Below are 21,483 nucleotides of genomic sequence, written 5' to 3' on the forward strand. Positions count from 1 at the left end.
TTAAAGTGTTCGTCCCCAAAGATGGGAGCGGAAATGAGAAATCCCTTCACGATAGCAGTTCTGCCTGCGACCCATTTCCTACTGCAGTGGGCAGCGTGGGAGGCTGGCGGAGGTGTGAGCTAGAGGTACCGCTGCCCTACTTTCTGCACTGGCTAGAGGTCCCATGGCCCGGGGGGACAGCAGGACCGGCTGGCTCTGTAGCACTCAGGTGGCTTCCTCTTGCCTCTTACAACCCCCCCCCCACCTTCTGTGCGCCCACAGTGCACCGTCACCTCATTCATCCTCATTTATTCAGAACAGTACTTTCTGGCCCTGATGGGAGGGAAAACTGAGGCGCAGAGACACGTGGACCTGTCAGAGAGCGCTCAGCCCAGGGTGGCAGAGCAGGGATCCTGTCCAGAGCTACCAGGCACATAGGAGCAGCCCTCTCTGGCCTCCCGCTTGATCGGCTCCTCTGCTCAAGGTTTGGGGACATCTGCCCTTGGGGCGTGGACACTGGACCACTTGACTTTCACCATCACTAACTGTGGACCAGGCTGGGTGCTGGGTGCCTGAAGTACTGACAGGGACCAGGCACCCCAAGGCCATGACCTCCACACCTCAGGGAGAACACAGAGTCTCACACTGACAGGCCTGAGACAGTTGGGGTACTGGCCACAAACAGGCTGGCAAAGGTCCCTTGGGTACCAACAATGGTGGTATGGATGAAAGGAGGCCTGAATCCTGAGATTTTGTTGGTTTGTTTATTTATTTGAGAGAGAGAGAGAGAGAGAGGGGAAGAGGAAGAGGCAAATAGAGAGAATAGATGTGCCAGGGCCTCCAGCCACTGCCAATGAACTCCAGACACAGGCACCACCTTGTGTTTCTGGCTTACGTGGGTACTGGGGAATAGAACCTTGGTCCTTCTCTCCAGCTCCCTTTTTTCTTTTTGTAGGGGGATTAACTTTTTATTTTTTATTTTATTTGAGAGAGAGAATGAGAGAAAGGCAGATAGAGAGAAAATAGGAGTGCAGGGCCTCCAGCCACTGCAGACGAACTCCAGACGTGTGCGCCACCTTGTGCATCTGCCTAACGTGGATCCTGGGGAATCAAACCTGTGTGTCCTTTGGCTTCTCAGGCAAGCACCTTAACTGCTAAGGCATCTCTCCACCCCTCCCCCCCTTTTTTTTTGTTTTAAACAAAATTCACATTTTATCCCATGATATTTGAGCTGAACTTGACAGCTGAGGCGTCATAAACAGATGTGAGAACAGTCAGTCAGCCAGCAGGCACAGCAGGCTCAAAGGCCCTGGGGCAGCGCTGAGCAGCTGCTTTCAGAGAAGAGAGAGAGGGAGGGAGGGAGGGAGGGGCAGAAGTAACACAGCAAGAGGGAGGCTGGCCGGGGTGTGTCCAGCCTTCCAGGCCTGGGGAGTCTGGATTTGATTTAAAGTCTGGTGAGAAGGCTCTGGAATGATGTGAGCCGACTCTGATTGCACTCAAGATCCTTGCATACTGTGTGGAGAATAGACTGGAGGACAGGAGGGGAAAAGACACAGGAGACCCTGCACAGGGCATTCAGGGGACACCAGGTGGCACCTGATGGTGGCATGGGTCAGGCGTAGCAGAGCTGGTGAGAAGCCAGTGAATTTGGAACTTTGATACTCAGGAGCCCGGAGATGTGGCAGGATGACTCCCAGGTGGTGACACCTCTTCCTGGGGCAGGATATTTGCAGGTGTGGGGGTGCTTAGAGAGCCTGGTAGAGGGTCCTTCGCAGGCAAAGTATGGAGCTCCGGAGAAATCGGGAGGAAGAAGAAAGGGGAAGTTGAAGTCCAGCAGTGTCCCAAAGGAACCAGGCTCACGGGGAACCAGGAGTGACTTCTGTCCCAGTGTCTTAGGCGCCACCTCTCCCTTCTGGACTCTCCTAGACACTAGGGAGGGACAGCCAGGTGAGGTGACAAGGTGTGTCTCTGAAGAGTCTAGCCAGCTCTTGCCTACCACCAAGCTTTTGCCAACAATTTATTTCTTTTAAAAAAAAATTTTTTTTTGAGAGAGAGAGAAAGAGAATGGGCACACGAGGGTCTCCAGCCACTGCAAACAAACTCCAGACACATGCACCACCTCGTGTATCTGGCTTATGTGGGTCCTGGGGAATCGAAACTTGGTCCTTTGGCTTTGCAAGCAAGCGCCTTAACCACCAAGCTATCTCTTTCAGCCCCCAACAATTTATTTCTTTCCTAAATATTCCAGATCTTCCTAGGAAGATCCCCCCTCCCTCCCTGCGGCCATCTTCGCGCTCCTTCACTCCTCCCTTCCTTCTCCAGAAAGGCCCTTTCCGGAGCAGCTCTCAGCTCTTCTCCACTTGGCCTCTTCTCGGCTCTACTGGGACCAGCAGCCTGCCTGGAGCCCCGAGCTGAGAGCCATTCGCCCGAGGCTGCTGGATGCCTCTGATGAGTGGTGTTAGGTACTGCAGACCAGCCAGGCTGCTTCCGTCGGTCCAGCGTCCCCAGGGAGGTGGCCTCCTTTGGCAGCGCAGCACACAGCTCCATGCTTCCCGTAGCACACGGCCCTCACGAGCAGAGTCACGGACAGCGCAGGAGCCCGGCCATCTTTGTTAGTGTCGATGCAACTGAAATGTCCAGCCCAGCAGCCTCGAGAGGGCAGGACATTCCAGGCAGGGTGTCCAGGACTAGGGGTGAGGGCTCACTGTGAAAGTCTGGGCTGTGTCCAGCTTACCTGGAAGAGAATCTTTCTGGAAAAGTCTATGTACTTGGGCTGGAGAGATGTGTGAAGCCTAAGGACCCTGGTTCGAGGCTCTATTTCCCCAGGACCCATATTAGCCAGATGTGCAAGGGGGTGCACGCATCTGGGATTCATTTGCAGTAGCCGGAGGCCCTGGCACACCCATGCTCTCTCTCTCTATAGATAGATAGATAGATAGATAGATAGATAGATAGATAGATAGATATGCTTCTTTCTCTCTGTGTCTGCTGCTCTCAAATAAATAAATATAAATTTAAAAAAAAAATAAGGTCTATGTACTTAGCCCCCTTGGCCTTCTTTCTTCCATCACCTGACCATTGGTGAGGACTACTCTGTAATGGTGAGCGCTGGCATTCATGAAGTCCTTATGCATGACTCGTGTCTAAAAGCTCTCTCTGTCTTCTACTATAATCTCCCTATATACCCTCTGATCTCCCCATTGATCCCTCACAGTACCTGCTGCTGTTATCCTGCTAGAGACAGAAAACCAAGGCTGGGGACCAAGGACATCATCTGCTGGCCCCGAGTCTCTGAGTTAGGGCACATACTGAGGACGGGAGGACTTCATTATACTTCTCCCCATCACCTGATAGTGATTAATCACTGTTCAGCTAGCTAACAGCGATTAATCACTATTCAGCTAACCGATAGCGATTAATCACTGTTCAGCTAACCAATAGTGATTAATCAATCACTGTTCAGCTCACAGTACTGCAGACAGAGGTGGAAATGAATCAATATCTCTGGCATCCCCATCCTGGAGCTGCCTGATCGAATTCTGGGTGGAGGGTGGGGGGACATAGCATTTACTGCTCCATTGTCTGGAGTGGAAGGCAAAGGCTCAGGAAAGTGAAGGGTCCTTCCCAAGATCATGATGCATAAGCGGAAAAAGAACTGATATTTAAAACAGAGCCCAGCCCTGTCTCCATTCATTGCCCAGCTTTAGAAAAATGATCTGACTCAGGTTGGTTCCTAACTCTCGTGAGGCACGTGTGACACGAGCAGTTACCTCTCCTGTCATTCATATAATCAGGAACTTAAACATCCCCCAACATCCCTAAGTGGACACACACCCAGATGGCAGACTCCAATCCCAGCTTTGAGCTGGAACAGATTCCATGTTGCATAGCGGCACCTAGTGGTAAATCCAGGCACTGCATCCAAGATCTTGGAGATTTTGAACGTTGGATGTTCATTTATGTCAATAGTGAGTGCCTACAGTGGACTGAGCCTGGGATCTCGAGATGAAGGATATAGTCCTTGCTCTTAGGGAACCGACATCCTTAGAGAATATGGGCACATTTATCAGAACGATATGTAAAGGAGGATGCTGTGGGCCTACGGCTCGTAGCTGGCACATTCAGGGTATGTCCCCAACAGAGGTGTGCTAGGTCTTGAATGAGCAGGGAACTGCCAGATGGAAACGGTTATTGTCAGGCCTGCATCCTCTCTGGCCTTGGGTCCCAAGCTCTTTCTTGTGCCCCAGCTTCATATCTGCTGTTCCTTCTGCCGTGAAAGCCCTTACTCTCCTGGGTGACTTCTTGAATGTTCCAGGCCAAGACTCCCTATTCTCTGGGGAGATTTCTCTGCCTTCAGGTCTTCATGAAGGCCAAACCTCATCACCTTAGCTCACTGTGCCTACCCTACCTGTGTGAGCCGTTCATACCCACAGAGTCATTCGTCCTCTCTTATGACCCCAAATGACAGGTGAAGGAAGAGAGACAGTCCACAGAGGTCATCCAGGAAGTCTTGCTTTCACGCCTACGGCATCAGTGCTCACAGTGATTCCCACTGTCCCCGCAGGGGTTTCCAGGACGTGTACATGACCCACACGTGCGATTAGAAGTGCCTTCTGTTGCATAGGGTTCAGAGGTGTGCATCAGTGTCCCCCAAAACTTCCCAATCTTCTAAAGGCTGAGATCCCCACGCCGTTATGCTGAGTGGAGCTCTGAAGCCAGGCCTTGTCCCTTGTGGGACCTCAATACCCAGCCAAGGCCCCAGGACAAAGAAGGCACTGGGGAAGGCCTGTTGAGTAACTGATGGATTTCTTGAGGGCCCATCACTGCCGTAAAGCCTTGCTACATCGGCAGTCCCCGAGCTTAGCCAGGTCCTCATCCTGAGTGAGATTCCTCAGCTGGCCCTGGGTAACACTTGGTAAGCCAGGACCAAAGGAGGGGCCATTAAGTCCCATTTACCCAAGTCTGTGGACACTAGAGATGTCTCCCTTCAAAGCCCAGTTTGGAGTTCCAAAGCAGTCTCCAGCTGATAAGTGCGACTTTGAGCAGTGCTCTCCCTCTCCCTGTCTGGGCCTCGGCTCTCGCTTTATCCAAGTGTGCTGAGGCTGAACAGGGCTCCTTCCACATAACCCTGCAAGGCACAGAGTGGAGGCAGGTACAGAAGTAATAAGATGGGCTCCCTGTCTACTGTCTTCAAGAACTGAGTCTGGGGCTGGAGAGATGGCTTAGCGGTTAAGCGCTTGCCTGTGAAGCCTAAGGACCCCGGTTCAAGGCTCGGTTCCCCAGGTCCCACGTTAGCCAGATGCACAAGGGGGCGCATGCGTCTGGAGTTCGTTTGCAGAGGCTGGAAGCCTTGGCGCGCCCATTCTCTCTCTCTCCCTCTATCTGTCTTTCTCTCTATGTCTATCGCTCGCAAATAAATAAATAAATAATTTAAAGAAAAAAAAAGAACTGAGTCTGGTCCTTAGGGTCTGCACACAGTAGCCACTCCATGTAGGTGTGTTAGGCAGCTCTTGCTGAACTGGTGCTGCAGAACAGTCCCCACACACACACACACACAGTGGCATACAAGGGGTGTCTACTTTCCTTGCTCATGGATTTACGTGTGTGGGTCAGCTGGAGCGGCCCTGCTTCAGCCAAGGAGCGGACTCGGTGTCCCCACTTGTTTCTTATCCTGGGACCAGCTGTTACCCACAGACCCCTCTCTTGGCACGTGTTAGAAACATGGACGTTTCACTGATTTGAATATAAAATATCCCCCATAGCCCATAGTGTTTGTGATTAAATCCACTTCATCTCCAGTTGGTGGAGACTTGCTGGAGAAGGTGTGCTGCTGAGGGCCAGCCCTGAGGTTTGTTAGTCTGGCTCTGGTGGGTGCTCATAACTAGCTCACTCGTGCTGCTTCCTCCCAGCAAGATTTGACAAGATGTGACACCCTAGGTGTGTATTCTGACATGCTTTCCCTGCTGTGATGAAACTTCTCCTTGAAACTGTAAGCCTGAAATGAACCTTTCCCTTCCATCAGCTGCTGCTGGTTGGGAGTTTTGTCCCAGCGATGAGAAAGTAGCTACTATAGATACCAAGCCAGAGCGCTCATAGGAAGCTTGCGCCATGCCCACTAGGATGGCCCAATGGCCAAAGCATGCCACGTGCCTAAAGCCAACATCCATGGTAGGGAACTATCCTCTACCTGCTCCTGTGGGAAGCACCACTAAGTCACACAGCACAGGTGTGGCTGAGAAACTTGTCACAAGGGAGGGCCTGCTTGCCGTGGGTAACACCCTCACTAACTGTCTTCTCTGTTCCCCGGCAGGAGCTCAGTGAGTACAACGCCACAGCCATAAAAAGCCCCACCAACACGGTCACCGTGCAGGGCCTCAAAGCCGGCGCCATCTATGTCTTCCAGGTGCGGGCACGCACCGTGGCAGGCTACGGGCGCTACAGCGGCAAGATGTACTTCCAGACCATGACAGAAGGTGAGTGGAGGGTGCAGGGGTGCAGGAGGAGGGTGTTGACTCCACAAACCAGCAAGTGCAGGACCCCATTCCTACAAGGCCCATACCAACTGAAAAGATGGCAACCTCTCTCCCTCTTGGACAAGAACCTGTGTGCACCATACAAACGGCACAGTCAGCCATTCATGGAGCCTCTGGTTCTTGGCCCACTACCATCATATCAGCCAGGCCACTTCCTCTCCCCTGATGCTTCGGATCTATTCTGATCAAGTCCCTTCCTTTCCCTGTTCGAGATTGTTCTCTATAAAACGGCATTATAGAGAGTCAACACTTTATCTAAATACAACTCCAGTGACTTGTGACAGCACTGAGAATCTTGAAGCCACCTCTTAAGTTCAGTAGGAAGACGTGCTGGGATAGATTAGCAATGTCTGCCCTGGGCAAGGGAATGGGCCTATTTGTTGTATGTGCTTCCCAATCTTGGACTACATGGACTCTGAACACCTTTTCTGCTTTAATAATCTGTAAAGAGTAGCCAGACTTAAAAGAGATGTATGTGATCTCTGAACCCAGCAGATGAGAATCCCACTGCTAACTCAGCCCTAAGTGTGGGCTCAAGCATGTCACTCGCCTCTCTAACCCTTGGTCTGCTCATCTATAAAAGGGGATGACAATAGCTTTGCCATTATCATGTCTATCAGCTCTAAGGCTGAGGAGTCTAGCACATATATAGTAAAGTCCTACTTGGCCTTGCTGGAAGTCCTGTCACCAACCAGCAGAGCTCCATGGCTCCTTTCCTGGGCCAGATCACAGCATTGTTTCTTAGCCTTGTTCAGCCTTTGGCTGTGGGCCTTGGCCTTTGTCCGGGTGAACCCTTCAAACGCTCCTGGACCCCAAAATTTCTGCCATCATTCAGGCTCTCCCTGTCTCCCAGCATGCACCTCCTCTGTACTCTCTGAGCCACTTTTCCTGCGGGATGAGTTCACTGACTGGAGACGGGGGCACTGTACAGAGTCCCTCTTTTTTTTTTTTAATTTATTTATTTTTAATTTGAGAGTGACAGACACAGAGAGAAAGACAGATAGAGGGAGAGAGAGAGAATGGGCGCGCCAGGGCTTCCAGCCTCTGCAAACGAACTCCAGACGCGTGCGCCCCCTTGTGCATCTGGCTAACGTGGGACCTGGGGAACCGAGCCTCGAACCGGGGTCCTTAGGCTTCACAGGCAAGCGCTTAACCGCTAAGCCATCTCTCCAGCCCCGGAGTCCCTCTCTTGACAGCAAATGTTGCCAGGCCCTGCCACACTAAGGATCCAAGCTGACCTCATCCCCCACTTTGACAAGCTTTTGCTCCTAGTAATAAAATGAAGAAGGACACTGGCACAGTTGGCACAGGGAGCAGACTGAGAGACGCCTATATCTCCAGCCTAGCAATTGCCAAGTGCGTCTGCGCACTGTCTCATTTAAGCCCCAGCCCAGGTCGGGCAGACTTGGGTTCTCTTGCTGGCTTCGCCTTCTTCCTGCCTGGATGACCCCAGGCAGACCCTGACCTTGTTCAGCTCGACTTCCTCAACTGTACGGAGTCATCTCATGATACTAAGCGCCTCACAGACTATGGCCAGGAGTCACCATAAGTGTCCCAGGAAATAGCAACCGCACTGGTCAGTGCTTACTGAGTATTGGCTATATAGCAGCAATTGCCAGAGCGTTAGCCACAATCCCATGAGACGGGACTGCTCTCCTCCCATCTTATACACAAGGGGTCAGAGGCATAGAGAAGGAGATGGCTTTGCCACAGTTGCTGCAGACATACATGGCGCCGTTGATATTCCCGTCTAGGGGAGGAAGCTTGGGTTGACCAGACAATCTACTTGGCAGACTCTAGGCCACTGAACGATCCCATGTTTAAAAAAAGTTGGATGAGGACTGGAGAGATGGTTTAGGGGCTAAGGTGCTTATCTGAAAAGCCAAAGGACCCAGGTTTGGCTCCCCAGTACCCACGTTGAGCCAGATGCACAAAGTGGCACATGCATCTGGAGCTCGTTTGCAATGGCTGGAAGTCCTGATGTGCCCATTCTCTCCCAATAAAATAATTTCCTTAACAAAATTTAAAAAGTTGGTGGCTCCTCAGAGGAACAACACCTGAGGTTGTCTTCTGGCGTCCGCAGGCGTGCACATGCACGTGTGCGTGTTCTCACGCTCCTGTGAAAGAGGAGGTTGTCCACGGGCTTACCCGAGCTTCCTTGTAGCTGTGGCTCACTCCCTGCACAGCGTTTGGCAGGTGCTGAGACAAGGTCAGCATCCAGGGGTTCCCCAGAGACCAGCAGGGTAGAGGGTGAGGACAGGGCGATCCCAAGCCAGGCTGAGCGTCCGCTGCCCTTTCTCCGCAGCCGAGTACCAGACAAGCATCCAGGAGAAGCTGCCTCTCATCGTCGGTTCCTCAGCCGCTGGCCTGGTCTTCCTCATCGCTGTGGTTGTCATTGCCATTGTGTGTAACAGGTGGGTGGCGACACCGGTCCTGGTCCTGAGCCCCTTCTGGAAGTGGGGGAGCCACGAGGGGGGCTCTCATAGGCCAGGACACCTTGGGTGACCCTTGGCCGTCATCCCGTGGGGGTAGGTGTCACCTCTGACAAGTTATACACTCTAATCCCGCCACCGGGGAGGCAGAAACAAGAGGGTTCCTGCCTTGCAGCGCATTGGCCAGGCAGTCTAGCCTACTTGATGAGCCCCAGGCCGGTGAGAGATCCTGTCTCAAAAAGAAAAAACTGGATGGCTCCCAAGAGGAATGACACCTGGGGTTGTTCTCTGGCCTCTGCAGACATGTGCACACAGGCATACCTGCTCTCACACACATGCACAGAAAAGAGATCCTCCCCCTGCAACTTTCCAATAGACTGGACCATAGAATCAGATAGACTGGGGTTATTGAGGACAGAAGCCATAGCTAATGACTCTATTCTATTCCTAGAAGGGGCATGGCTAGAGAGGGGATGGGGAACCTGGGTTTGGAGCAGGAGGGATGGGAAGGGACAAGTGGAGCCAGGAGGCTGCTAGGCCAGGGTCAGAGAGGAAGCACCCCATCCCCTCTTTCCCCACCACCCACCATGGCTGCCTGATCCCCGGGCGCATCCAGGTGGCTCCAGCCCTTTGCTCTTGTTCCAGAAGACGGGGGTTTGAGCGCGCCGACTCGGAGTACACGGACAAGCTGCAGCATTACACCAGTGGCCACAGTACGTACAACCAGCCTGCCCGCACCCTTGGGGCCATCACTGTCACTTCCCCAGGGACCTCTCTAGCCTCGCTCACCCTCTCCCTCCACACTGAACATCAAGCAGACCCCTGAATGTGACAGGCTCCCTCCATCTCCTTGGCCTAGGCACCTATTCTTTTCTCTGTACTTCTGGTCATGGCCTCGTCTATGTAAGACACCAGGAACCTTCACTGACTCCTCACACTGCATCTCAGGTCTTCCGTCTTTGAGCTGGCATATCCCTTCTTACTGGAGGCACTGTCAAAGCTATCGTATGGTCTCCCCACCATTACAGCAGGAGCACTTGAGTCTTAAAGTCTCTTTGGCACCAATAGGGTGCCCAGCATATAGTAGACATTGGATTCATGTCTGTGGGATAGAAGAATGAAATGAATGAGTGGATGAATGAATGAAAACCCCAAGTTCATCAGTTATAGTACATGTCAGTAAGCAAATGCTAAAGAAAATGAGGCAAGGCCAGGCGTGGTGGTGTACACCTTCAATCCCAGCACTCCGGAGGCAGAGGCAGGAGGATCGCTATGAGTTCGAGGCCACCCTCAGACTACACAGTGAATTCCAGGTCAGCCTGGGCTAGAGTGAGACCCTACCGCATAAAAAAAAAGAGAGAGAGAGAGAGAGAGAGAGAGAGAGAGAGAAAGAGAGAAAATGAGGCAGGAGGATCATGAGTTTGAGGCCAGCCTAGGATATATTTAAAGCCAGGTGTGACGGCACGTGTCTGTAACCCCAAGCCGAGGTTAGAGGATCATTGTGAGTTTGAGGCCAGCCTGGGTTACAGAGTAAGTTTAGGTTAGCCTGGGCTAGAGTGAAACCTTGCTTAAAAAAAAAAAATAAAGCAACCAAGGACTGGATTTCTCAATGGTTAAAAGCACTTGCTTGAGAAACCAAATTTAATTCCCCAGCCACACACATAAAACCAGGTAGACATTTGTTTGCAGCAGCTACAGAACCTAGCGTACCTACACTCATGCACGAACAAATGACTAAATATTTTAAAACAAGCCCCAGGCTCTGAAGGGACAGAAAGGCAGCAAGCTTCACCCTCACTCTGTGGCTGTCCCTCCAGGGCTCCCTGTCTTGTTCCCCGTGTCTCCTCAGGGGGCCATTTTCCCCCACCCAGGTCCCTTGTTCCCTTACTGTCCCATCCTGTGTGCTAGGCCAAGTGTGACAGAGCAGAAGGCCAGGTGAGCGTGCACACGAGCGCCTGCTTCCCACTACTATCCGGAGATAGATTGTAAAGGTTAAAGGGAAGTTCGGTCTTTACCTGCTCATTCAGTGCCCAGTGGGTACCCCGGCTGGCCTCTGGGAAGGAAGTGCCTCATCCCATCCCTCCATTGCCACACTCTGGGCTGGGAAGACCGAAATGTCGGGCACTGTCCTAGGTCCTGAGCACACCGAGTAAGCAAACTGAGTATCCGGGCCTGTGTGAGAACTCATAGTCTACTGTGCGGGTGTGGGAAGAAGAACCCATTTAACAAGGGTTGGGGGTGCAGCCCAACTGGCAGAGAGCCTGCCTAACCAGGCATGGTGGTACATACCTGCAATCCCAGCACTTGGGGAGGTAGAGGCAGTAGGCTGAGACGTTCAAGGTCATCCCCAGTGACATAGCAAGTTTGAAGTCAGCCTGGGCCACATGAGACCCTATTCCGAAAAAAAAGAAATGAGCCGGGCATGGTGTCTCATTCCTTTCATCCCAGCACTTGAGCGGCAGAGGTAGGAGAATTACCATGGGTTTGAGGCCAGCTGGGGTCTACAGAGTAAGTTCCATGTCAGCCTGGGCTGGAGTGAGACCCTATCTCAAAAAAAGTAGGGGGGTGTGCTGTGCCGATGACTCAGTGAATAAGACACAAGCTACGCAATTGTGAGTACCTGAGTTCAGACCCCACTCGAAAGCCAGGAGCTGTGCTGGGTTTTCTGTAAGCCCAGCACAGCTGCAGCAAGAGGGAAGGTGGAGGCAGAAGAGCTTCCTGGAAGCTCACAGACCAGCTAGTCTGGTGTGCAGAGCAGTGAGCTACGAGAGACCCTGCCACGAACGAGAGGCAGGTGAGGACCAACCCTGAGAATCGCCCTCTGACCTCCACACACATGCCGTGGCACGCTCACATCCACAGTCACACACACATGAACATGCAAACGTGCACACACCAAGAAAGAAAAAAGAAAGAGGGAAAAAAAAAAAAAGGAAGGGAGGGACCATGAACATATGAAGAGCACGCACAGGCTGAGCTGCCGAGCACAGACACAAGGCGCTGGGGGAGCGCGCTGCTCAGAGACAGCTGAGGGGAGAGCATTGCAGCCCGTGGGGACCACCGGTGCCAAGTGCCCTGCAGCCGGAGCAAGGAAGAGACCCGTGTGGCTGGGGCACAGTGGGCGCGAGCATCCACGTGCCGAGTGTTGCCCGCCATGGGGGACCTTGGCTTCAGAGAGCCACCGAAGCTACTAAGCAGAGGCCTGGCATGCTCTGAGATACGGTCCCTGCGGAGCTTCTCCTGCTGATATATGGAGAACAAGCCAGGGGACCGGGGCCGTGGCTGTTGGAGCCATGTAGGGCAGGTAGACTGGATGGTAGCCGGGAGGTGAGGGAGGTGGTAGGACGCAGCGGCGCATTTGCTGCCGGCCTGGAGACGCCTTGGGCTCACACGGTTTTCGGGGAATGTTCTCAGGCTTAGAAAGCACTTTGGACATAAATGTAAAAGTAATTAAGCCGTTAAAATTCCCAGAAGATTTTAGAAGTAACTACAGAGATGGAAAAGTACTTTCTTCTTTTTTTTATTTTATTTATTTATTTCTGAGAAAGAGAGAGAGAATATGGGCATGCTGGGGCCTCCAGCCAGTGCAGACGAACTGCAGACACATGTGCCACCTTGTGCATCTGCTTATGTGGGTCCTGAGACCTTAATCTTTGCAGGCAAGCACCTTAACCACTAAGCCATTTCTCCAGCCCACTTTCTTCTATGTTTGTATATGTGGGATGTGTGTGTGTGTGTGTGTGTGTGTGTGTGTGTGTGTTTGCACATTTGTGTGCAGGCGTACATGCCCTGTGTGCACACATGCACAGACCAGAGGAGAGCAGAGACATCCTCCTCTGTCTGTCTGCTGCGTTGTTTCCTTGAGACGGGGTCTCTCACTGAACCTGGAGCTCACTCCATTTTCATTATTTACTTATGTATTTGCCTAGTTTGGCTGACCGTCAATCCCAGTGATGCTCCTATCTGGGCCACCTTCAGCTCTGGGGTTACAAGCATGCACTTTGTTTTCTGCATGGATTTTTCTTTTCTGTATGGGTCCTGGGGATCCAAGTTGAGTTGTCAGTCTTGTGCAGCATGCGCTCTTACCCACTGAGCCATCTCCCCTCCCCCAAAAGAGGTTTCTACACAAGAACACAATGAGAGGGTCACAGGACAAGACAGTCACACTTGAGCACATTACGTGCACTAGAAATAAGTCATAAACGGCGACACTCCCTCCAGCTCTGGGTGTGCATCATGGTCCCGGATGTGGTAGCCACATTGCATGCATTCCATTTGTTCTCAAGCTCACCTCTGCGATGTCCATGATGTCCTGCTTTGAGAGTGGAAACGGGCACAGACCACGCGGCAGCTCTGGGAAGGAGCCAGGGTCCACACCCGTGCCGTGGTGACCCTGTGCTGCATAAGTGCACAGCGAGGCCAGCCCACCCACTCCATCCACCTGGGGCCATTTGGGACTGTTGGTGATTTAGAGCGTGAGTCAGACACAGTGAAATGGGTGAGGTTTGTTTTAAAAATAGTTCCCAGGATTCATTCAGAGATCAATACATTTTAAGCCTGAGTTCCCCACTCCCTGCCCTGCCCCACAGAGCCGAGCAAGACTCTGTTCTCTGCAAAGCTCTGCTACCCTGGGATCCCACAGCCACACGCAGTCTTGCAAGGCCAGGACGGGGGAGGCAGCGGCAGCCCAGGGATGGGTGTGCCTGGTCAGCATCATCCGGTGGAGTCCAAGCTCTAAGGTGCTGGATGTGGAGCCAGAAGCCCTCACCTTGTTCCTCACCGTTGCTGTGCCATGGGGCCAGCTGGGTGACCTTGGGGAAGGCACCAAACGTCTCTGAGCCTTGGCATCTCTAGGGGGCTGAGGAGGGAAGGAAGCTTCTTTCACCTCTCTATGAGGAGTAAATGAATCAGTCAGTGTTAAAATAATAGCAGTGGTGACTGGAGAGGTGGCTTAGCAGTTAAGGTGGTTGCCTGAGAAGCCAGAGGACACAGGTTCGATTCCCCAGGACCCACGTAAGCCAGATGCACAAGGTGGCACATGTGTCTGGATTTGTTTGCAGTGGCTGAAGGCCCTAGCATATCCATTCTCTCTTTCTCTTTCTGTCTGCCTCTTTCAAATAAATAAAATAATGTTTTTTAAAAATAGCAGTGTTCTGCCGGGCGTGGTGGCGCACGCCTTTAATCCCAGCACTCGGGAGGCAGAGGTAGGAGGATCACTGTGAGTTCGAGGCCACCCTGAGACTCCATAGGGAATTCCAGGTCAGCCTGGGCTAGAGTGAGACCTTACCTCGAAAACCAAAAAAAAAAAAAAGGAAAAATAGCAGTGTTCTGACACTACATTGTGAGTTCTAGGTCAGCCTGGGCTAGAGTGATACCCTTCCTCAAATAATAATAATAATAGTAATAATAGTAGTAGTAATAATGATAGTGGTGTTCATGTAATAGTGATAGTAATCACGCTTCTTTGAACAGGTAACAATTATGTTTCTGTGCTTTTTCTCACGCTGTACTCAGTGCAGTAGATTTTCTTGGTCTGGGACAATGGCTCAGGACTCAGGACTTAGTAGCTAACTTTCTCATCATGAAGCCAAATCACCTGACAGAAATCAATTTAAGGAAGGGAGGGTTTGTCTCAGCTCACCATTCAAGGTTACAGGCTCTCATGGCTGAAGGCACATGGCAGGAGCTGAGGCAGCTGCGTAGCCAGCTCCCCCATTCTCCAGTCCAGAACCGCAGCCCGGGGGATGGCCACCCACAGTTAGGCCTTCCCACCTCAGCCTAGTCTAGATACTCCCTCATAGGCACGCCCAGAGATTTGTGTCCGTGGTGATTCCAAGCCCTGTCAAATTGAAAGGAGAGAGGTTAGCCATCATAGTGGGCACAGCGCTGGCTGCACAAGCACAAGGACCTGAGTTTGAATCCCCAGCGCCCACGTAGAATGACGAGCATGCTGGCGAAGGAGAGACAGGAAGCCCCAGGGCTCACTGGCTAGCAAGTCCAGACCCTGTCTCAAAGAGTAAGGTGGGAAGCAACTGAGAAAGACAACCGATGTCAACCTCTGGTGTCCACACACACAGACACGTGTGTTTACCCACACCACACATGCACACACACACGTGCATACCTAAAGCTGCCTAGAACAGACCCTGGACCTGATAGACTAAATATATAGTTAGGAGGTATCTACTAAGCATCTACTGTATACTACCTCTTTGTATATGCTACAGAGACAACACCTTACAGCAAACGCCTGTAACTTGAGGTTCATAGATCCTTGGAACTTCCCCCGGCCTATAAACACCCCAGTATCATAGATGGAATATGGACTACTTCTCCAAGAGACAGAGCTGTAGATTTCTCCAAATTCTCGGGCCAGAGAGAAAGAAAGAGTGTAGATGAATGATGCTGTGATCTTCAGTAAGCATTCATTGAGCACCTGCTGTGTGCCATGCCCTGGGAGTTAGCAGCAATGAGACAGCTATGGCCTCCGTCCTCCTGAAGGGGAAGGTAAAATGCTCCCAGGCAACAGAGAGTTCCAGAAAGTGGAAGGAGGGGGTTGTGGGTATGAGTGTTGGGGAGCTGTGGCCCAGTTTCCAAAAGCCACACAGACAGCAGATGAGTAGAACATAGCTGTGGAACCTCAAGGGACAGTCAGCACTGGAGGAATCCTGGAAGGCATCTCAGAGGAGGTGCACTTGGGGAGAGAGCATGAGCTCAAAGGGGGCGAGTCTGGAGTCCTGTCAATGATGCTTTAGCTAGCATAACAGTCCACTGTCTGTTGCCGTCACAAAACACCTGATTCTGAGCCATGTATAAAGAAAGGAAGCTTGGAGGGAGGAGGGGCCATAGGATGATGACTCAGCAGTTAAAGACCCTTGCTTGCAAAGGCTGCCATCCCAGATTCAATTTCCAAGCCACCCACATAAGCCAGAATCAAAAAGTGATGCAACCAGGCATGGTGGCTCACATCTTTAATCCCAGCACCAGCGAGGCAGAAGTAGGCAGATTACTGTGAGTTCAAGGCCAGCCTGAGAATACAGAGTGAATTCTAGGTCAGCCTGGGCTAGGGTGAGACAGTACCTTGAAACTCCCCCCACAAAAAAAGTGGTGCAAATGTCTGACATTCTTTTACAATGGTGAGAGGCCATGGTGTGTGTGTGTGTGTGTGTGTGTGTGTGTGTGTGTTCACACACATGCTCAAATAAATTAATTTTTAAAAAAAATTTTAAAGAAAGGATAAGCCAGGCATGATGGCACACATGTTTAATCCCAGCACTTGGGAGGCAGAGGTAGGAGGATTGTTGTGAGTTTGAGGCCACCCTGAGACTACATAGTGAATTCCAGGTCAGCCTGGACTAGAGTGAAACCCTACCTCAAAATAAATAAATAAATAAATAAATAGAAAGGGCAGCTGTCATGCCTTTAATCCCAGCACTCAGGAGGCACATGTAGGAGGATCACTGTGCATTTGAGGCCAGCCTAAGACTACAGAGTGAATTCCAGGTCAGCCTGGGCTAGAATAAGACCCTACCTCAAGAAATACAAAAAGAGAGCTGGGCATGGTGGCGCATGCCTTTAATCCCAGCACTCAGGAGGCAGAGGTAAGAGGATTGCCGTGAGTTCAAGGCCACCCTGAGACTACATAGTGAATTCCAGGTCAGCCTAGACTAGAGTGAAACCCTACCTCAGAAAAAAAAAAAAAAAAAGGAAGGAAGGAACGAATGAGCTCTTGGTCTGGAGGCTCACAGGCATGATGCGGACATGTGCTTGACCCTGCTGAGGGTACAGCGGCAGGGGGACTGTGGCAGGAGTGCGTGTGTGGGGAGACCACAGGGAGAGACAGGTGAGAACTGGAACGGGTCAGGCTCACTCTAACCTCTAGGGAGAACTAACCAGGGTTCCGCAAGAACTTCATCTGCGAGGTCCCACCACCTCAGCTCACCACACTGAGGTCCGACACACGGACCCGTTGGCGACAAGCCACAGCAACTGGCAATCAGGAACAGGGAGCAGTGTGCCAGTCACAGAGGGCTTGCCGTACCAGCCATGCCAGGCAGAGGCACTTGTCTTCTTCCCATAAGCAACAGCCCTCCTGACCAGGGCTCCCAGGCCAGGCTGGGGATGTCACCTGACTGCTCCCCATGGAGGTGTCCAGGTAGCTGTGGTCTCCTGCTGATCTTCCCCTTTGCTCCCAGAGTGTCCTCATTCCTGCCCTCCCCATCAAAAGCCTCATCCCCAGTTCTGCTGGGACGAAGGCTAAGAGCCAGGCACCACCACCCTCGGGCTGTGCCTTGTGTCTGAACAAGGAAGCATCTCCGAGAGACGATCCTGGCTCGGAGGAACCTGACTTCGAAGAAGAGGGTCATAGCTGATATTCAGGTGAAAGAGGCCTGAGCCAAGACTAGGAAGCAGCGACTTTGGTGATGAGAGAACCCATCCTGGGGGCTGGAGGAGGTATCTCCGTGGTAGAGCGCCTGTCTAGCATACACAAAGCCCTGTGTTCAGTCCCTAGTACTACAAGTATGGAAAAATCATCTATGGGCTCAAGACTGAAAGACCAGGGCTGCCTCCAGTTGTGTGGCCTTGGCCAAGTCCCTTGACCTCCTAGAGCTACAGTTCTCTCGAAGAGCCCTGAGAGAGAGAGAGCTACTGTGTGCCTGGAAGGCAGAAGTGAGGCAGGTCCTGGATGGAGTGTGTGTGTGTGTGTGTGTGTGTGTGTGTGTGTGTGTGTGTGTGTGCACACGTGTGCATGCACACAGGTGTGGGTGGAGGACACCCTCAGGTGTTATTCCTCAGGAACACTGGCCACTCCTTTGAAACAGAGACTCTCATTGGTCTGGAGTTCACCAACTGGACTAGACTTGCTGGCCAGCAAGCTCCAGCAATCCTCTTATCTCTGCTTTCCCAGTGCTGGGATTATAAGTACACCATCACACCCGGCTTACAAAAAAAAAAAAAAAAAATTGCCGGGCGTGGTGGCACACGCCTTTAATCCCCGCTCTCAGGAGGCAGAGGTTGGAGGATCACCATGAGTTCGAGGCCACCCTGAGACTACATAGTGAATCCCAGGTCAGTCTGGACTAGAGTGAAACCCTACCTCCAAAAACAAAAACAAAAAAAATCTGTGTGTGTATGTGTGTGTGTGTGCACGCGCGTGCCAGAGAACAGCCTTGGGTAGCAGTCCTCGCCTTCCACCTTGCCTGAGGCAGGTCTTCCGTTGTTTACCACTGCGTATGCTGGGAAGTTCTCTTCTCTGCCTCTCATCTCACGTGGAAGTGCTGGGATTACAGACAATCACTACCACGTCTGGCTTTAAGTGGGTTCTGGGGACCTGATCTCAGGCAAGGACTTTACTGGCAGAGTTCTCTCTCTGTCTAGCCCACAGGAATAGATTGTTCAGGTTTCTTTTTTTCTTTTGGATAATATTTATTGCCACAATTTTTGGAACTTAAGGAGTATGGATTACTTTTGAATCCAAAAAGGCCAATAAATGGGACTGGAGAGACAACTCAACAACAAGGCACTTGTTTATAATGCTGCCATTGCAGGTTCAGGTCCCCAGCCACCCATGGAAAGCTGGGTGGGCATTTGTTTGCAGCAGCAAGAGACCCTGGTATGTGGAACAAAATTCACCAAACCTGACCCAAAGGGTTAGCCTCCCAAACCCCCCTACTCTCTCTCTCTCTCTCTCTCTCTCTCTCTCTCTCTCTCTCTCTCCCCAACATGGCCAAGGTGTTAGAGCAGAGGATAGTCACATGGAGAGCATTTTAGGCTTTCTAAGGCTTGGCTGTAGGCACCCATACTTGCCACTGGTATGAAGGCAGCCACGGGCAAAGCAACTGAGCATAGTTTTATTCCAATAAAACTTTATTGGCAACAGGACAGTTTGCCAGACCCTGCGTTGTAGGCTCTGACTCCTAGATTATTAGAATATCTGAAGCAGACACCCAGAGTGGTCAATTACCATGTCTAAGGTCACACGGCTGAACAGGGCTGATGGCCTATGATTACCCAGAGACCCCAGCACCTGAGTAAGTCCTAGAGGCAACAGCCTGTGAAGTCACAGTTTCCACCAGGGACAGAGTGAGAGCAGGGAGCCGGGGCCAGAGGAATTCAACCTGGGAGAAGACGGTGGCATCTACAGATTCGATCTTCTTTGCCCGCCTTGGAAGTGTTTTGCTGGATCAGACTGAGTCAGAATTGGGTCTTTGATGTCCACATCACCTTCTTCTTCGCTTAGGAGTGAAATTAGATGCCCCCTGTCTAGCTTCATGTTGATTGCCAGGGAATTTGGGGATCCAGAAAGGTTTGCGCCTTGGCTGGTGGGGCCCGGGGCAGTGGTCCTATATGTGGAGGGCACACAGACTCTAGTGCGTGAGGCACCTCCAGGCTCATGGGCCCACCTGGGAGGGCGTGGCGAAGAATCCTGGGCTGAGCCTGCAGAGACAGACAGGAGATAGATCTTCTTGGTGGGACCTTGAGAACATCAGTCTAAGGACTGCCCATCCTATACTGGAGCTCTGATTCTCTTTTGGATTTCCTCTTCCTTTACTTTGTGCCCCAGATTCTCTTGATCCCAGGGCAACAAACCTATCTGGCCTTTTGTTTATCTGTGCCCACGGCCAGAACAGGCATTGTCATTCGTATCAGTGAGAGTTGGAATACAGCAAGAGCTAGACCTTACTTACCACCTCAGCTGTCCTCTCTCTGGTCCCTGCAACCTCTGTACTTGGTGCCCATCAACTCAGTGAGGCCCTGAGGGGTCAAGTGACCTTCGAGAGCTACCCAGTTCTTATGAAGCCATAGGGGAGCCCTTTCCTCTACAGAGGGACTGGCTTGCCTTTTATGTTCATTCTGAGCCCGTACATGTAACCAAGCCTGGTCTTGTCCCCTAGTGACCCCAGGCATGAAGATCTACATCGACCCTTTCACCTATGAAGACCCCAACGAAGCAGTACGGGAGTTTGCCAAGGAAATTGACATCTCCTGCGTCAAAATCGAGCAGGTGATCGGAGCAGGTATGTGACAAGCCTCAGCCATGGGTAAGAGAGACCAGTCCAGTGTACCTGCAGGGAAGGGTAGGATGAGGATGAAGGGTCATAAAGGCCCTCTCACATTTGAAGTCTTAGAATACTCAGGGGAAAGGTCCTCAGAGGACCTGAGGTAAAACTATTTCCTGAGGGTCTGGGAAGATGATGGCTCAGCTTGCTCACAAAGCCTGTTGGCCTGGATTCGATTCCCAACCCCCCCACTTCAACCATAAAAAGTGGTATAATCGAGCCGGGCGTGGTGGCACGTGCCTTTAATCCCAGCACTCGGGAGGCATAGGTAGGAGGATCGCCCTGAGTTCGAGGACACCCTGAGACTCCATAGTGAATTCCAGGAGAGCCTCAGCTAGAGTAAAACTCTACCTTGAAAAAAAAAAAAGTGGTATAATAGGGAGGCAGAGGTAGGGGGATTGCCATGAGTTCGAGGCCACCCTGAGACTACATGTGAATTCCAGGTCAACCTGAGCCAGAGTGAGACCCTACCTCAAAAGCACAAACAAACTAAAAAAAAAAGTGGCATAAGCCCCTGGAGTTCGTTTGCAGCCATGAGAGGCTCTGGCATGTCCATTCACACAATGAAATAAATATTTTTTTAAATTTATTTATTTGAGAGCAACAGAGAGAGAAAGAGGCAGATAGAGAGAGAGAGAGAGAGAGAATGGGCACGCCAGAGCCTCCAGCCACTGCAAAGGAACTCCAGACACGTGCGCCCCCTTGTGCATCTGGCTAATGTGGGTCCTGGGGAATCAAGCCTCGAACTGGGGTCCTTAGGCTTCACAGGCAAGCACTTAACCACTAAGCCATCTCTCCAGCCTGAAATAAATAATTTTTTAAAAAAATTATCTCATGAGTAGTAAAGAAAGCTGAGTCAAGGAGCTAGGCAGGAGCTGGCACAAAAGTTAGAGACTGAGTTGGGATTGGGATTGGAGCCTGATTCCCAGGACTTTCCTAACACTTTGTCCGCCCCAACCCTACCTCAGGTCACCCTGCGCTCTCACCCCACCCCCACCCAACCAGACACTGTGGGCAGCCTCGAAGGACCTGCTCTCCACTCCCAAAGGTGGCCGGGTCTGCTCTCCAAGGTGTTCTGTGTCTGTCAGGATAAGAACGAGCACTCAGAGGCCCCAGGAGCAGAGCTGAACGGGAACAGGTAGGTGGCGCTTCCAGCCTGGCATGTGACGTCCTGCCTCTCTCTCACTGTGTCTGTCCAGGGGAGTTTGGCGAGGTCTGCAGTGGCCACCTGAAGCTGCCAGGCAAGAGAGAGATCTTTGTGGCCATTAAGACACTCAAGTCGGGCTATACTGAGAAGCAGCGCCGGGACTTCCTGAGCGAGGCGTCCATCATGGGCCAATTCGACCACCCCAATGTCATCCACCTGGAAGGTGTTGTCACCAAGAGCACGCCTGTGATGATCATCACCGAGTTCATGGAGAATGGCTCTCTGGACTCCTTCCTCAGGGTAGGGAGAGGGCCAGTGTCATGAGTGGGGCT

The 21,483-nt window shown here is 51.8% G+C and overlaps 1 protein-coding gene across 4 annotated transcripts in view; it reads left to right on the plus strand.

Annotated features, from left to right (window-relative positions):
* Positions 1–21,483, plus strand: part of Ephb2 (EPH receptor B2) — a 186,217-nt gene that overhangs the window by 158,087 nt on the left and 6,647 nt on the right. For 2 of the 4 annotated variants that reach the window (XM_045150353.1, XM_012948541.2), the window contains exons 7-11: positions 6,290–6,452; positions 8,818–8,926; positions 9,590–9,657; positions 19,840–19,962; positions 21,204–21,451. In XM_045150353.1, coding sequence (XP_045006288.1) covers positions 6,290–6,452; positions 8,818–8,926; positions 9,590–9,657; positions 19,840–19,962; positions 21,204–21,451 — 711 coding nt within the window. The remainder of the gene's footprint in view (positions 1–6,289; positions 6,453–8,817; positions 8,927–9,589; positions 9,658–19,839; positions 19,963–21,203; positions 21,452–21,483) is intronic. The other 2 variants (XM_004657541.3, XM_045150352.1) reach the window with 2 other exon arrangements.

This window comes from Jaculus jaculus, chromosome 5 (assembly GCF_020740685.1).
Source record: "Jaculus jaculus isolate mJacJac1 chromosome 5, mJacJac1.mat.Y.cur, whole genome shotgun sequence".
Taxonomy (NCBI): domain Eukaryota; kingdom Metazoa; phylum Chordata; class Mammalia; order Rodentia; family Dipodidae; genus Jaculus; species Jaculus jaculus.